The 16,600-nt window shown below is 48.5% G+C and overlaps 1 protein-coding gene across 8 annotated transcripts in view; it reads left to right on the top strand.

Annotated features, from left to right (window-relative positions):
- Positions 1-16,600, top strand: part of MYH10 (myosin heavy chain 10) — a 137,994-nt gene that overhangs the window by 90,674 nt on the left and 30,720 nt on the right. For all 8 annotated transcript variants that reach the window (XR_014238589.1, XR_014238590.1, XM_082372885.1 and 5 more), the window contains 5 exons: positions 12,788-12,981; positions 13,076-13,197; positions 15,089-15,158; positions 15,247-15,407; positions 16,419-16,527. Coding sequence is in view for 6 of the 8 variants with exons in the window: in XM_082372885.1 (XP_082229011.1) it covers positions 12,788-12,981; positions 13,076-13,197; positions 15,089-15,158; positions 15,247-15,407; positions 16,419-16,527 (656 nt within the window). In the remaining 2 variants the exon portion in view is untranslated. The remainder of the gene's footprint in view (positions 1-12,787; positions 12,982-13,075; positions 13,198-15,088; positions 15,159-15,246; positions 15,408-16,418; positions 16,528-16,600) is intronic.

Genomic DNA, 16,600 nt, shown 5'->3' with positions numbered 1-16,600 from the left:
TTGACCCTGAGGCCAGGCCTGTCAGTTACCTGGCTCACTTCTGCTTTTTCTATAGCATCTCAAGACCTTGCCATCTAGCTGTCTTCTCAGGTAGAGAGAAAGAAACCCAGAAGGCAGATCAGAGGGCTTAGGGCAATCAGGACAAAAGGAAAGAGACAGAAAGAGAAGAAGGACCAAAGAGAAAGTGAGCAGGGGGGTGATGACCCTACCAAAGACAGCCTAGTCAAGGTCACGTACATCGGCTCCAACAAGTGCGAGGGAGCCTGCAGGGCTGGGCACACCGCACACATGCACGCACGTGTCCTGGGGAGAGATCATGTGCATGAGACTGTGTACAGGGAGGGATTGGGAGAAGGGTTAGGTTTCCAGCAAGTAAAACAGAAGCTTTTAATCGCTGTCCCATTGGATGGAGGTCTTCACCTGGCTGCTGCGTGCTCGCTGTCACTTGCGGTGACCTGGTCAGCCTAGGGGGGCCCGTGAGGACTGAGGCGAGAGCAGGACCCTAAGGTGGTGTCTGCGGTGCCCACGCGGCCAAGGGACTCTTGGCCCTGTTCTGGGAAGTGTGAGAGTGGGTCTGAGAAATGGATCTAGTGTGGAAAAAGGGACCCTCAGCTCTGATGGCCACCGGGTCCACAGGGCTGGGAAGACCAGCACAGGTCAGTGGGAAAGGTGCACAGGAAACGTCACAAAAAGAGGAGGAAGGAGTAATGCCGCCCGTCAGAAATGCTGTGTTCAATCCGGAGTCGATTCCATTGTGCTGCCCCGGGCAGTGTGGCCCACGGAACCCACCATGCCCACCCCGCCTCCTGGCTCCGCTCAGATCTCAGAGCAAAAGAAGTGAGACGTGTGGACAGACTGCTGAGTGTCGCAGACCCCTGAGATGAATGCCGCGGGGACAGCTGAGCAGGGACTGCCTTGTTCCTGGGGTGCTAAGGTCAAATGTCATGAAGGATGAGGCAGTTTTCCTTGTCCTCGAAAAGTAATACTTTGTTGAAGAAACAAAGAAAGCCAGCATTTCCTGAGCACGTGCTGAGGGCCGGGCAGTCTCCCAGCACCCACCGACGAACATTCACATCCTGTTGGGGCCTTAACCGTGGAGGGTGAGTAGGCTTCTGCGAGCCCACTCGTCTAGGGGTGGGTGGCATTTTTAGGAGTGATGTTGGTGTGGAAGAAGCAGGGGTGAAGCCGGTAGAAGGAGCGATCACAGGGCGGAAGTGGACAATCCCAGCCTGGGGTGAGTGTCCCGTTGGGGCGTTAGGGCAGGGTTGGGGCCAGGAGGCAGAGCGAGCAGGAAAGGAGGCCGGTGATGGATGAGGCCGGAGCACGGAGGAACGCGGTGGCCAGTCTCAGGTGAATTTGACTTCACTGACTAAATGGCATCAGTAGATTTGCGGGCCAGGGTAGGGACACAGTGTGAACTTGAAGAAGCAAAGCAGGCAGTGGTTTGTTGGATGGATCGGGGTGAAAGACCCCGGAAGCGGGCAGTTCAGCGCGAGGTGACCGTGGAAGGAAAGCCAAGGAGAAGAGGAACAGAGGAAACCAGCATTTTACCGTTGAAGTCTCAAAAACAGATTTTCTCTCTTCATTTTGAATGAAAAGAGAAGCAGGTGTTTGGGGAATCATGATAGCAGGTCCCGGGCGTACACACTGGTTCTGACATTGTGAACCACTTTTGACTCTTGTCTTTTCACTTCTTAACCGAAAACAATATTGTGGGGAACACCTTTGGACCCCCTGACCTGTTCCTGTGACCCTGCACGTCCAGCCACGCTGGACAAGCTCACCGCCCACGCTTGTCAGCAGTGAGGTGAATTTGGGAACCGTGACCGGCGTGTTCCCTGCCGCCCAGGGCCTTCCTCTGGATGGAAACTCAGGACACGCACACAGGCGGGAACGGGACCGAGGAGCCTCTGCCTCGGCTTCCTCCTTCCAGGCTCCTCCTTTAACTCCCCGCCTCGCCGTCCAGGTACGGGAGGGCCTCTGGCGGCAGCGGGTCACAAGTGTCAGGAACGTGAGATCCGGCAGGTGAGGGTGGAGATGGGGGCTGCAGCCGCAGTGATGATAAGATGCGCATTCCGTGTCACAGGTGCGGGTGACGTGTCTCACAGGTAGGACCCCGTCTGCAGAGCCCTGACCTGCCTTTCTGTGCTTTTCATGGACTAGCTACAGACAGGTTACTCACTTGATGGCAGAAGCTCTGAGAGGAGAGGCGTGTGGCCTGCGGGGCCCTCCCGTCCTGGCTCAAGCCCTGAACACCTGTCCTTGGCCCACAGCTCAGGCCCTGCCGGGGCCCTCACCTTTCTCCACGTGGACGGTTTGGGAGCACGTGTGGCCACTTTTGTCCAAATGGGCTGAGCGGAATCCTCTCCCCATTGTGACCTGGCTCTGCCAGCATCCACTCCGCACTCATCCTGTGTGTTTGCTCTCCTGATATCGCTTCTCTTAGTGGGAAGTCCTGCCATCCGTCAGCTCAGGTGGACGGTCACTCAGTTTAATCTGAGTGACAGGCTCTCAGAGGTGACCCAGCATCAGGGGGAGGGGCAGGCGGAGCCTGATGCCAGGCTCCTCCGATTTCGAGGACCGTGTGTTTCACGCATGAGGTCAGCGGCAGGCACAGGAGTTTGAAGACGGTCGTAGGGTGGAGAACTCATCATGCTCACTCTGGACGTAGAGATGTCTTGGGAAAAGGGGAGCTTCTTCTCTAGGAAAAGAAAATAGCCCTGGGAAAACATGTGATTATTTTTCTCTTTTTACAGCCACATCAATGCAAAGGCAGAAAATGACAAGTTGACTGAATGTATGAGTATATGATGTATGAATATAGTTTGCCCGTGAAGGTGCAGTGCCTTGAGTATAAAACATTTCATGTTAAAATAAACTTTGTATTAGAGTTTTCTCCAGGCCAAACCAGGAGAAATAAGATTTATTGGTGGCAGCCCTGCCCTAGAGATTTATAGTGCCCTACTTTTTGCTGAAAGATGTTTTGCGATCTCTCTACCAGCTGCACACGATTTCTTGCCACTTCTCGGGGCTAACATACAAGGAAGAAAAGACCTAAAAATTACATTTTCATGTAAATGTACCTCCTATGATATTTTCATAATGGTAACGGTATGATCAATAGGTATCATCTTAGTTATGATTTGAAGTTGCTTTAACATTTTGTACAATAGAACTTGCTACAATAGAATTTTGTTTTCCTTAGTGGTAATTACCTATTCGTAGTTTGTATTTGAAGTAAATTATATTTCCAAAATCTGGATTGGAGATAAAATTACACAGCAGTGTGAATTTTTGACAGTAAATGCCACTAATATTTACCTTTTCCAGAGTAATCTAACTTACTGCAGTCTTGTCCCAATTTGCTAATTGGAAGATAATTTTATGAAAGACAATGCAAATAGTACCTTATTACTCTTAAATTTCATCCTGCGTTTACATGGGGGTAACCATTTGACATTAATATGATATAATGCTCACACCTGGAGTTGGGAATGATTCGGCTATATACATTTATTTTATACAGAACTTTGTCCAGATGTGCAAATTCTCTAAACAGTAATGTTTGCATGGGGTCTGCCCTGGACTAGCTGCTTTTGTAGCCCAATTGCAAAGTTGACTTGTGATGTCGAATGTCTTTCACACTAACTGAAGTGTTTGTGTATTTGCCCTTCTGTCCTCCTGTTTTTGCTGTTTCTCTGCTTTAGAGATTCAGAATATTCAGAGAGCTTCTTTCTATGACAGTGTTTCTGGTCTTCATGAGCCACCAGGTGAATGGATAAAGCCTGTAGGTCTTCCAAACACAAGGGGTTTCAGCCCAGAGGAAGAACTTGCGGGGTGGGGGGCCTGGCAGGGTGGCCGGGGAGGACGGGGGCTTGGTTTCTGGGTTTCTGTTTTTGTTTTGCTCATAGACCTGCATGAACCTTCATTTCATGCTCAGTTTTATTATCCTTCAAGGCAACTGTTTGAGCGCATAAACAATTCAGTCGCTACTGCCTACACATTGCTTCTTTTATGCGTAGCCTGTAAGCACCGCAGAGCAAAAGGTCTGTCACTACCTTTTCCAGTAGTGCCGTTTGATACACAGTCCTCTAAGGGGATTGTTAGGAATCGATGTCCCCAGTAATACCTCCTTTGTCTTTGAGTTACCTTTAAATTTTCAACTCTAAGGAACTCCAAGGAGGAGTTGGGGTTTTTTTCTTTTTTCAAGTCATTAACATTTTGTGAACAAATAATTACGTAATTATCTCACGTATGTTGGTCTCATCATTATGCCTTTTATTTGGAATTTATGTGCATATCTGGCTACTTATGCCTTTTATTTGGAATTTATATGCCTATCTGGCTACTTGCCCTTTTCTTTTGAACTGAAAACCATGAAACTGTCTACGAGGCTTGAAATGTGCACGTTGATACGAAAAGTGGAGTGTTAGAACCTGAACCTTGAACCTGAAATTGAGCTTCACAAGTTTGGGCCTTATGGTTTGAATCCTTAGCCCTCTTTAGAATACAGCCTAACCTGTAAATCGACTGTACTTTAAAAATAGATAGATAGATAGATGGAAGGAAGGAAGGAACACAGCCGAACCACGGCGAAGAGGCCCTCCCAAAGCCTGATATAAATGCAGATCACCTAACCTTCCAGTTGTTTAGTGAAATTGTCAAGTAGTAAAAACTCAAAAGGTAAAGTCAAATTCATCTTATAAAATTTCCTTCATGATTTTTGGAACATAATGCTGAGACCCAAACCCATCTCAAAAGTGTTTTTAAAATATGTTAAAGAAACATGCCCGTTTTAATCCCAGATTTCTGGGGTCAATTCTGGCTCACATACTGTGAAAGAAGTAGGTTGCAAGCAAGGGGGCGGAGGGAGGGAGAGATTATGCCGAAGGTTGCTCCGTGAGCTGGGATGACTTGTCCACAGGAGAAATCTTCAAGGTCGGTCATCTTTGGCCTTGGGGGTTCTGAGAGAGTTGAGGAAGTGGGGAGAGAAAGAGCTAGATGGTAGTTTGAAGCTTATGGTCTGCCTGGGACTTGTGCTTTGTTGAAAGGTCAGCGCTCGATCTTTCGGACTTTCTCCCCCAGTAGAGCTCCCTCTTTAAATTCATTCCTCTAACTCTTGGATTTCTAACCATTTAAGAGACTTCCAGCCCGTGAGCCCCCATCACGCCCCCGCTGCTGGCACCAAACGGGCGCACCGTGAAGTCCGTGGGTGGGTTTCCCACACCCAGCAGCGAGGGGCAGCAGCCTCGCCCAGCCCTCCCACCATGGCCTTCCCTCTCCTGCAGCACAGATGCTCTTTCCTGCGGGACCATGATCTTCGGGGTCTGTGGACCAGGTGCTTTTCTGTACCTGCGGGATCAGGTACAGGACCACCCTAGACAAAACCATTCCCTCAGGGAGCCGGCTCGCTCCTCCCCGTCTGTTTCCCTGGGCACTGGAAACGTGCCTGGTCCATCTCTCTCATGAGGTGGCCTCTGGTTGAGTCAGCCAGCTGACCCGAGTATCGGGGTCTCAGTCTCTCCCCACCCCGGAGGGCCTTCCATCCACTATGGCCACAGGTGGTCTTTGAACTTGTAGGTAGTATTGATATTTCTACAGCAGAAATGTTCTCCTCAACATGTGCTCATGGATTCAAACCTCAAGGAGGGGTAACGGGTTTTAAATGAAAACACGGGCTTTAGTATTTTCAGTGATTTCTCGGAAGACGGTGGATGAAGGGGATCCTCAGGATCAAATCGTGATGGCCTTTGGAACACTGAGGTGGGCGGTGCCTCTCAATGAGATGGACAAAGAGCTGCCGCGGGCCCTGTGCTTCTAAGTACAGTCATAACGTTAGGAAAACAGCATTAGAAGAATGCGTGGGCTTTGGAGGAGAAAGATGAGAGATGGGGGTAAAGAGAGGTTTCCAAAACCATCGAAGAACAAGTGCAGGAGAGAAAGGAACAATTCCTAGAGGCAGAATAAGGAGGTCATACAAGTTTCTGCTAGAAACCAAAGGACTGTTTTCTTCCAAATATATTTTGAAAATCTAGACTCCTGGGATAAACTAGTAATGGAGGATGCAATGAATTAGCAAAGCGGGTTCCTAACCTCAAAGTGGTAGGCAGGGTTTTTAGACTAAAAGGGCCTGTGATGACGGGGGTGGCAGTTTGTGGCTTTGGTCCTGACGCGAACTGTGTTGGAGGGACGGTTGTGTGTGATCTGCCCTAACGCTAGCGGACACCTGCCGTGTCCTTCCCAGGGTAGTAAGGACCCTTAGGTTCTCTGACCCCCCACGAGTGCTGGACAGCAGCTGACGGGTCTGGAAGGGTGACCACCGGAAACATGGTGAGAAGTACAGGAAGCAAGTTTTAGTCGTCGATAGAGAACTCCCTCCACCCTTTTCAATCTCTCGTAGAAGCAGCACTTGAAACGTGGTGGCAGCAGTTCACTTGGGGCTGGGAATCAGCAGGGAGAGCTCGGTCCCGGCCTGCGGGAGGGCTGCCCCACTGGGGTCTGCCTTCATCTCCTAGTGGCCCCGGAATTCTTCCCTTCCTTCTTGGCATAACAGAAATGACGATGTTCTGACTTCTAAGACTTTGAACCAGCCTTTTTTTTTCCTTCACTGAGTAGTTAGAATCCAGTAGCACGACTGATAAAAACGGTCATCATTGGATCTCTGTGTAGATTATATCCACTGGTCCTAACCCCTATTTTTAGTGCCTTTTAGACTCTGGTTTAGGTCTGATCCGGTTTCTGTACGCAGATTCATTGTCTTCGTGTTCAGTGGATGGAGGTTTTATATGTCGTTGCATATTCTACTCTTTCCTATTTCTTTATCTTGAGTTCTAGCCAGAGTTGGGAGCTCGAGGAGAAGCAGCACCTCCAGCTCCCGAGGTCCAGTGGGGACAGTGACACTTGGTTCTCAGGGTTATCGCGAGTATCAGACGAGGCGGCGCGAGCCTGACCCGGCCCAGGAAGTGCCCGAGTGCACGCCGCCTGCCTGGCCTTGCACTTGCCGAGGCTGCCTCTGCAGCTGCCGTAATTGCTCTTGTACCCTCGTTGCTGCTGCTGTGCTAATTATAAAAAACAGAGAAAGTCAGTAAATGCTTATTTCCTTGGCCACCGTCTCACGCAGGTCCTCTTTTCTTCACAGTGCCCCAAGGCCCCGCGGACAGGCAGTCATTCTGTGCTGCCCGGGGTGGGCATGAATCATATTCATGGGACCTGCCCGCGGGAGAAAGCAGGAGTAGCCGTGCCGGAGGCACTGGCGGGAGGGGTGGGGCTCCCTGTGTGCCCAAACTTTGGCTTCTGTAGGGGCAGAAAGTACAGATGGGGAGGGTGGGTAAGGGAGACAAATTTCAGGTCACCTTAACGCTGGTGCTTGGGGGAAGGCAGATTGCTTTCTCCCTGAATCACACGCTCCCCGTCAACTGCTGAACTTCCTGGAAGTTTTCTAAAACTTCCCAGACACTCTAGAACATTTAACAGATTGGTTCTACAACCCAGTTATGTAACCACTGTAAATTTGTTATTACTGTGTAATAGCCGTACCCTGGAGATAGACTATTCGATGTTAAGATTGTTTCTGGGAATTCATAGCAGTTAAATATTTGTTTGGGAATCATTTTCAACTGTTAGTAACATTCTAGTGTACCTTAGGAGTAGAACAGTCTTAGTCTATGTAAATGAGCACTGAGAATCCACCATGAGCCTGGCACAGCGCTGGGCGCTAGAGGCTTCTCTAGGATAGGAGTGTGTGATGTGGTTCCTAATCGTTGTGTCTGGGTATTAAAGTTAACATTAAGACAGTTTTCTCCCCCCCTTTTTGGTTTCCAGCTCTATTATCTAGAGAGAGTTTCTGAAGAACTGGCTTAAATACTTCAAATGAAATAATAGCACTAGTATTTTGGCCCATGCACAGATTTAAAGAACACAAAAATCTCATGTATTCCTCTTGTCTCCTGAGACTGTCCGCTAGAAGAAGGGCCAGTTAAGCATTCCGGCTGTAGATGATACCATTCCTTACGTAAAACGGTTGATGGCAGTTTTATGAGATAGAGGATTACAGTTGCTTTTTTTTTTTTTTTGCCTCTTAAACTATGAACATGGCCTTAGAGATCGCAGGTCTGTGGAGCTCATCTCATTTCTGACTGTCCACGTAGGGTTTATTGATTAATAAGTTGTTAGTATAAAATACTTGGAACTCTTTTCAGGCCACTGGGCAACCAAGTAATGAATTGCAGTGCCCACCAGCAGCCTAACCAGCCTTTCCTGGATGGAGGAGGAGGAGAAGGATAAACAAAGCCATTCTTCTGCCTTGAAACCCTGGCCAGTAGACACTTTGAGGTTTTAGTAGTGATATTAAGGCTTAGAAGAGGCAGTGCTGCTCATTTCAGGGGGCTGCTAGCATCTTGCCTGCATTTTTCACCTTTGTCTGGTTCCTGCTACAACAGTCTTCAACAAGAAAATATTCTTTTAAAATAGAGGTTTTTCTAGGTCTTGATTTTTGAGTGAAATTGTATATGATTAGTGTGGCCCAAATCATTTAATGAAGTTCCCAAAGTGTTTCTCTTCTACCCAATAATTTTATTCATTGGTAGAAACTAACCCTGAGTTTAAGTTTTTGAATTAAAAGAAAAACAAAAACTGAAAGTCTGAAGCATTCGTTTTTTAAAAATCTGAATATTTAGCTTTGGATCACCCTTATTAAAGTTAAATTTGAAAATCAGGCTCATTATGATTATATTTTTTGTTTATTACTTAAAAAAAAAAAAAAAGTGGTCCTTGCCCAGGGCTGCATCGTGGGTCCCCGCCATCCTGCACTGTGGAAGAGGACCTGCCCCTTCAGGGAAAGAGCTGCAGACCGGTGCGGCTGAATCCCCCCAAAGTCAGCGTGGTGCCTCCTTCTCTTTTGTCATGGGCGTGACTTGTTCTTGTGGGTAATTTTGTGTTCATTCAGTGGATATTTGTTAAAAAAAAAAAAAAATTACTGTGTGCCAGGGACCATGCTCAGGCCAGCATCAGGACGTGGGGAAGGCAGAAGAAGCCATTTGAGCTGGTGATCAGAGGGGTCCAGGGACACCAGGGATCTGCTCTCAGGACCCCGTGTGTGTTCGATGCTGGAGAGAGACGTCCCCGGAAGCTGAGTCCAGCAGGAATATACAGGGAACAGAGTGGAAGTGTCATCCCAGGGTCTGACGTATGTGATTTGAAGCTTCGAGGAGGGAGTGGCCTGTTTAGCCTGGAGGCAGGTGAACAGGAAAAGGTGGTAGGGAAAGGGATGGAGATTTAAAAGCCGTTATGAGTTTGCAAGGAGGCGGGGCTCCTGGCAGAGAAAAAAGGATGGAGACTTGAGAGCTTTGGGTCTTTGAGAAAATGCAGCTGGTTTGTAGAGCTGGCGTCTAGGGAAGGTGACAGGAGGTCCCTTCACCGAGCACTTCATGCTTTCTAGGCACCTCGGTTCTGTAAGGTGGGTCACCTTGGCTCCATTTCACAGAGGAAAAAACTGAGGCTGGGAGAAGATGGGTGACTAGACCCAAGTTCACGCAGCTTGTAGGTGGCAGGTGTTTCTGACTCTCTGGGTAGAGTTCTTCATCCCTGTGCTCTGCTGCTGGGCTGTTATTTGGACCGTTTCCTACAAGCTGTAGGAGAAATGGAAGGATTTTAAGTCTAGGAGCAAGGAACTTGCTTAGTTTTAGACACAGCTGTTAATCGTGACACTGGGACCAGAGGTGTAGCTGGAAAGCACGTTGTGGCTGCAGGGGTGGAGGATGAAACGGGAGAGTGAGGCTGGAGGAGGGAACCAGGTAGGGCGATGTCGCACAGACCAGGGCAGCGGAGAGGAGGGATGGACTGAGGACTCCGGAAGTTTGTCCTGACTAGTTCTGGTAGATCAGCAGCTGCATGTGGGAGGGGCATGGAGGCCGACTCACGGTTTCTGGCTTGAGTAACCCGTGGCCACGTCTGCACTAGATGTACAGGAGGAGGGACAGGGAGAATGTGCTTCAGCTTAGGACGTTGACCTTGGGCCCCCCTGCTTCCAGCCCCTTCTTATCCAGCTCCTCCTCCTGCCCCAGCTCCTTGGGGCTTGCCCCACGCCCCCATCTCTGGTCATTCGCCCTTTAGGGGACTCATCCAGTCCCGTAACTTTAAATCCTATCTGCAAGTCAGCAACTCCCAAATCTACCTTTTCTCCTTCAGACCTCTTTTCTTAGCAGCAGACCGTCCGCTGTCCGCTTGACATCTCCGCCTCAGTGTCTCGCGGGCGCCCCAAACTTACATAGTTTGGATCCATCTTTCTACCCACAGAACCCCCTTCTCTCCCCATCTTCCCAGTGGTGCCACCAGCCACTTGCCTGCCCAAGCCCAAATCCCAGGACTTCTTGCTCTCGCCCTCTGCCTTATTCTCCATACCAAGTTCATCCTAAGAGCAAGTCAGTCCTGCCACCAAAACACATCTGGAATCTTCCTTCTCCACCATCTCCTCTGTGATCTTACAGGTTCAGCCTACCATCATCTGTCTTAGAGCCTGGACTACAACATGGGTCACCCCTTGCTCCCTGACCCCTCCCCCAGTGCATTCTCTATGGCGTGCGCGTCCTCACCTCCTCGCTCCTGAGGCCCCACTGGTACCAGCTTCTTGCACTTCTTCCTGCCTCTGGTCCTTCACACCTGCTGTTCCCACTGCCCGCAGGGATCTCTCCACTGGCTCATCCTTACCCTTAAGGCATTAAACGTAATTTCTCCAGAGAGGTCTCTAACCGCCCATCCTTCTCATAGCATCCTGTTCTTTTCTTTCAGTGCATTTCTCACTGTTTGTAATTGTGAAAGCATTTAATGTTTACTTCATTTATTTGCTAATATATATGTATCAAGCACGTTATATGCCAGACGTCGCACTAGGTTAGAGGGAGGTGATATTGAGAAAAGCAGATGTGAGAGGCACTTTGTGGAAGGCAGAGGCAGCTTTGTGACTTCTGGGTGGGCAGGAGAATATAGGTGTTTGGTGACTGGTGCTGGGAGGTCAGGTATAACGTGATCGCCCAGGATGAGACGGGCTTGAGGAAGGCAGGATTCTGGTCAAGTGCTGTCTGCCCGCACTTGTGTCCTGTCTTATTCTAGAAAGGATTTTAGGTGAGCTGAGTTTGGGCCCTTCGTGAGCATCGTGATGTACAGAAAAAGCAAAAGAGAAGTCATCAAGGAGAGCGTGGTGGTTAGAGAGGTGGGTCGAGGGCCAGGAGAAGGTGGGGTTCATGGTCCACGAGAGAAGCCAGGCGTGGAGAGTTTCTAGAATGCTGCTATGATGGTCAACAGGTAAACGGACCAGGGTCAAGCTAAATAAGGCCTGGGCCTGTCATGGCCTGAGTGGAATGGGGTGTGGGGGGAGGGTGCCCTGGAAGCCAGTTGGCTGCACAAGGAGAAATTGGCGGGAAGGATGAGGAATGGCACGTGTGGGAACCGCCCTAGAAAGAGGCCCGGCTCTGAGGAGACAGAAGTGGGCTGGCTTACGGAAGTTCATTGTCATGGCGCGTGCAGGGGCAGGCTTGGTGAGGAGAGCCGGGCGGAAGGCACAGGAGAGAGTGGTGGTCTCCAAGGGGCACAAGCAGGAGTAGCTTTGACCTAAACCCTCGAGTCTGGCGGCTTCCCGAGGAGAAAGTGTAGCTAGTGTGCAGGCCTCATCCACCCTTCTCGCAGCTTCCACGGAAGGCCTGCATGACTTGGACAGTTCGCTTACCTCCTGGGCCATGGTTGCCTCTTCCCTAAAAACCTCACTGGAAATCAAGGATTGGAATCAAGACTGAGCTTTTGCTGAGAGAGCACTTCACGTGGTGCCAGGTCCCCACGTGCTTTCTGCCCTGGGGAGCAAATGGAAGAAACGGAGGGGACTGCTAGGGTCGAAGAGAGCGTTGATGGGGTAGTTCAGTTGACATTTTGATTCTTTTTAAAAATATTTCAGTTGTGTGTTTCATTCATTCATCAGGTTTTTTTAAATGAGAGCATATTAGGCACCGAATGTTTGGCTGGCGGCTGGTGCGCTTGCCAGGCTTCTGCGTGTGACCCCATCACTGGAAGCGTTAGGTGTGTGGGCAGGGGAAACTGTCAGCTGCTTTAATAAGAGCGTAGCGTCTGAGAGGTTTAACCATCGTTGAACTCAGCTCAGGCACTGATTACTTTTCAGAAGACTCCTTCCGATGGAGTGTTCTTGCCCTTTCATGAGTCTCATCCATGCTTTGAGGAGAGAGTTGAAGTTCACTCCTTCCTGAAAACCTGAGCTGATGTGATCTAATCTTCCTGCATTTGTTGGCCTTTCTCTTTGGAAATCTAATGACCAATAAGAGATGACTCTGATCCCTAATTGCTGAGCATATTCACTTAAGTGGATTTGCTTTGTACAAATGTATATCTTAATGTACATTTTTAGAAGCCATTTCCTATTTTGAGACTTGTCACAGTGTCGGTTTGTGTATCAATGCCAGCCAATAATCTTTCACTTACCAAATAACTGTATATGTAACAGGCAAGTGTTATCAGGCAGTGAGTTCCTGAAACTAGTGCAGCAGAAGGCACCTGCTGGTGTGTGGTACGAAGTTGTCAAAGCACTACAGTATCCTGCCCTAGAAGTGTGTGGCTTTTAGTTCCACGGCTTGTGCAGTGTCTAAATATGCTGACTGCCTTACCTCTATGGCATCTCTTATCATTTGTCCCACAAAGCTTGTGCTGCTGCACTCTCACTCTGTCTTTTCTTTCCCTGCTAAAGAGTTAGAGTTGGCTTATTTTCCCTTGTCTTTTTTATTTCCACCAGTGGACCGGATCGTGGGTCTGGATCAAGTCACGGGGATGACGGAGACAGCTTTTGGCTCTGCCTATAAAACCAAGAAGGGCATGTTTCGTACAGTCGGGCAGCTCTACAAAGAATCTCTCACCAAGTTGATGGCGACGCTCCGCAACACCAACCCTAACTTTGTGCGCTGCATCATTCCAAATCACGAGAAGCGGGTATGTGCTTTTAGCAAAACGGATGCGGGTGTTGAAGACTGATCGAGGTCCAGTCACAAAGATGAAGCTCTAAAACTGTCCTCTGCTTGATTAGGCTGGAAAACTGGACCCGCACCTAGTGCTGGATCAGCTTCGCTGCAATGGTGTCCTGGAAGGGATCAGAATCTGTCGCCAGGGATTCCCCAACCGGATTGTTTTCCAGGAATTCAGACAGAGGTATTGCTCACCTTTACCTGGGTTCTGTGTGTATCAAAGCTTATCTGAATATGAATCAAACAGTGAGATGATGAGAAAGGACTCTTCCTTGTTCCCTGGAGGGTTTCTGTTCTCTTTTCATGTAGGAGGGCGGTCATCATTATTACCGTTATCGTTGGTCGGGAATATTGAGTGCCTACTTTAGAGGCAGGGCGCTCATAACTTCTGGGTGCAGCAAAGACTGCTTCCTGGCCTTGGGGCCCTGAGGCTGTTGTGAGGAAACACGGAGAGCTGAGAACTTACAGTTCACTCATTCAGACAGTTCTACCTGGGATTTAAACATAACTCTTTTTTAAACTGATTTTTTTAAATATAGGAATAACATATGTTCCTTTTAGGAAAAATTTTAAATACATTAAAAGTAAATAAAAATTATTCAGGTGTGACTCCTAAAAGCACTTTGGGACATTTCTTTCCATCTTTTTTTCAATAAATATATCTGTGTATGTGTGTATGTACATATTTTTCCCACTGTGTGTGCCCGTGTGTGTGTTCTTACAATCCTTTTACTAAAGTAGGGTGGGAAATACAAAAGATTAGAAAAGAATTAGGAAAAAAACGAGGGAGAAGATCAGTGTGCAAAAGAAATGGATGAAAACATATGATGGGCAACAGGTTTTTTAAAAGTGTATTATGTAATTTTCTGTAACAGTTAGTCTAGTTTGCCTTTTTCCTCTTTGCTCCTGGAAATCAAGTTTCCAAATATGAAGCATTTGTTTTTCCATAAAATAAACAGTGCTGCAGGTCGAAGAGTAGCCCTTTCTCCCAGAGGGAATCCAGTTGAAAAACTGTTCCAATCCCTACAGGTTTTCAGGGGAACCCTTATTATGGCCCCACTATATGATAAAGGAGCTGGTAGATTTTCACTTTTTATTTGATAGGAGAAAATGGAACATAGCTGGCATCCAAAATACAAAGTTGGTTGAAGTAGCCAGGATTCATCTTTTAATACAGCCACTGTCTTTGTGCTAAAATTTATTTTCTTGGGGTATAACCCGCATATAGTAAATGCACAGACCTCAGGTGTGCAGGTCGGTGAACATATGTGCACCCAGCCCAGCGCTGTTTTGAGTCACCCTGATACTTCCTCCTGTTCTTTTTTTTTTTTTTTTTTTAATTTATTTTTGGCTGTGTTGGGTCTTCGTTGCTGTGCACAGGCTTTCTCTAGTTGCAGTGAGCAGGGACTACTCTTTGTTGCGGTGCGTGGGCTTCTCATCCCGGTGGCTTCTCTTGTTGCAGAGCACAGGCTCTAGGCGCGCAGGCTTCAGTAGTTGCGCCACACAGGCTCAGTAGTTGTGGCTCACGGGCTTAGTTACTCCGTGGCACGTGGGATCTTCCCAGGCCAGGGCTGAAACCCGTGTCCCCTGCACTGGCAGGCAGATTCTCAACCACTGCGCCACCAGGGAAGCCCCCTTCCTCCTGTTCTAAACAGAGGCCTCCAGGCATTGCTCTTACAGCCTTTTCTGTTATCTAATAAATGCCTACAAGTTGACGGTGACTCAACACGCAAAGAGCCAGATTCTCCTTGCATCTTAAGGATGTGGACATTTTGTGGGAAATAAAAACAAAAAGTTTCTAAAATCACCGTGCTTTTGATTCCTCTCCACCACAACTTCTTAAACATGGTCTCTGACTTGGGAGAATTGACTGCATTTTCATTTTGCTGCTTCTTTTAAGAAATAGAAACTAGATCTGCAGAAAACCTCAGATTATCAGCTGGTCATTTCTTTACTCTTAATTCAACATGATTGCCCATTATATTCTTGCCTCTTAGAGAAAACAAAACTCATAGTTAGTAGGTAAACATTTCCACAAATTTTTACAAAAGGCTTTTTGGCTGCTTTTCTTACAGATATGAGATCCTAACTCCAAATGCTATTCCTAAGGGTTTTATGGATGGCAAACAGGCTTGTGAGCGCATGGTAAGCTCTTCTGGATTTTTCTGGTTCGTGGGCTATTGACACAATCTTTCCTGTAGCAAAAATAATAAACAGACTCTTTCTCTCTCAGATCCGGGCTTTAGAATTGGACCCAAACTTGTACAGGATTGGACAGAGCAAGATATTTTTCAGAGCTGGAGTTTTGGCACACTTAGAGGAAGAAAGAGATTTAAAAATTACCGATATCATTATCTTCTTTCAGGCTGTTTGCAGAGGTTATTTAGCCAGAAAGTAAGTGGGAAATCATGTATTAAATGCTTAGAGTGTGTGCTTGTGCTAATAAGCATGTGTTTTGTGCTAGAAATACAAGCGCGTGTGAGACTTGAGGTCCCTGTCCTGTGGGACCGAGAGCCAGGTAAGCAGACACACGTTCTAAATAAGGACACAAACAAGGGGCCAAGACAGACGATAAAGGGGTCCTGCTTCAGCGTGGGTCCTCGGGGAGGGCTTCTCTGAGCCCGTCTGTAAATGAGAGGTGTCAGCAAGATGATCTGCAGGTCCAGTCCAGGAGGGAAGGAGGAGAAAGAGTACCTTAGCGAGAAAGAGGGAGGTTTCTCCTGTGACAGATCCAAAAAGAAAAGAGTGGCTAATAGAGGATTGATGAAGAGCACAGCAAAGGGAAGGGGAGGGCAGGGCCTTGTTCACACCCGCGTGCACGCGCACACGTGTGTGTCTGGGGGTAGGTGGCAGGGGCCGTTTCCGGCAGCGTCTGTGAGCAAAGTGCCAGGTCCCGTGATACGAGTTGAGGTCGGCGGAGCAGGCCCACCATCTGGCGGGGACGTGGTCATGTCCCCGCTCCGCAGCCCAGCCCACAAAGAACATTTACCTCTAGGCAGTCTCCTATGACAGCAGCTGTCAAAGCACAGTTCGTTCTTATTTGCTGTAGACTGAATGTGTCCCCCAGATTCGTGTGCCAGAATCTAATCCCCAGTGGGATGGTGTTTGGAGGTGGGGCCTTTGGGGTGATTAGTGCATGAAGGTGGAGCCCTCATGAATGGGATTAGTGTCCTCATGAGCGAGACCCCACAGAGCTTCCTTGCCCTTCCCCCATGTGAGGCGACAGCAAGAAGAAGCTGTCAGTGAGGAAGTGGGTCCTCGGCAGGCACGGAATCTGCCGGGGCCGTGATCCTGGACTTCCCAGCCCCCAGAACTGTGAGAGATAAATGTTTGTTGTTTACAAGCAAAACAAAACAAAAACAAAACCACAGTTTTCTTTAACTAGTTTTCCTTCCTCTTCTTCAGGGCCTTCGCCAAGAAGCAGCAGCAGCTGAGCGCCCTGAAGGTGCTGCAGCGCAACTGCGCCGCGTACCTGAAGCTGCGGCACTGGCAGTGGTGGCGCGTCTTCACCAAGGTGGGCGCCCGGGACCAAGAGGAGCCCAGGGGCGGGGAGGTGCAGGGTGCGACAGTCAGTGTTCAATGTCGTG

The sequence above is a fragment of the Balaenoptera borealis genome (genome assembly GCF_965194805.1).
Source record: "Balaenoptera borealis genome assembly, chromosome: 20".
Lineage (NCBI taxonomy): Eukaryota > Metazoa > Chordata > Mammalia > Artiodactyla > Balaenopteridae > Balaenoptera > Balaenoptera borealis.
This window is presented reverse-complemented; position numbering and strand designations above follow the sequence as displayed.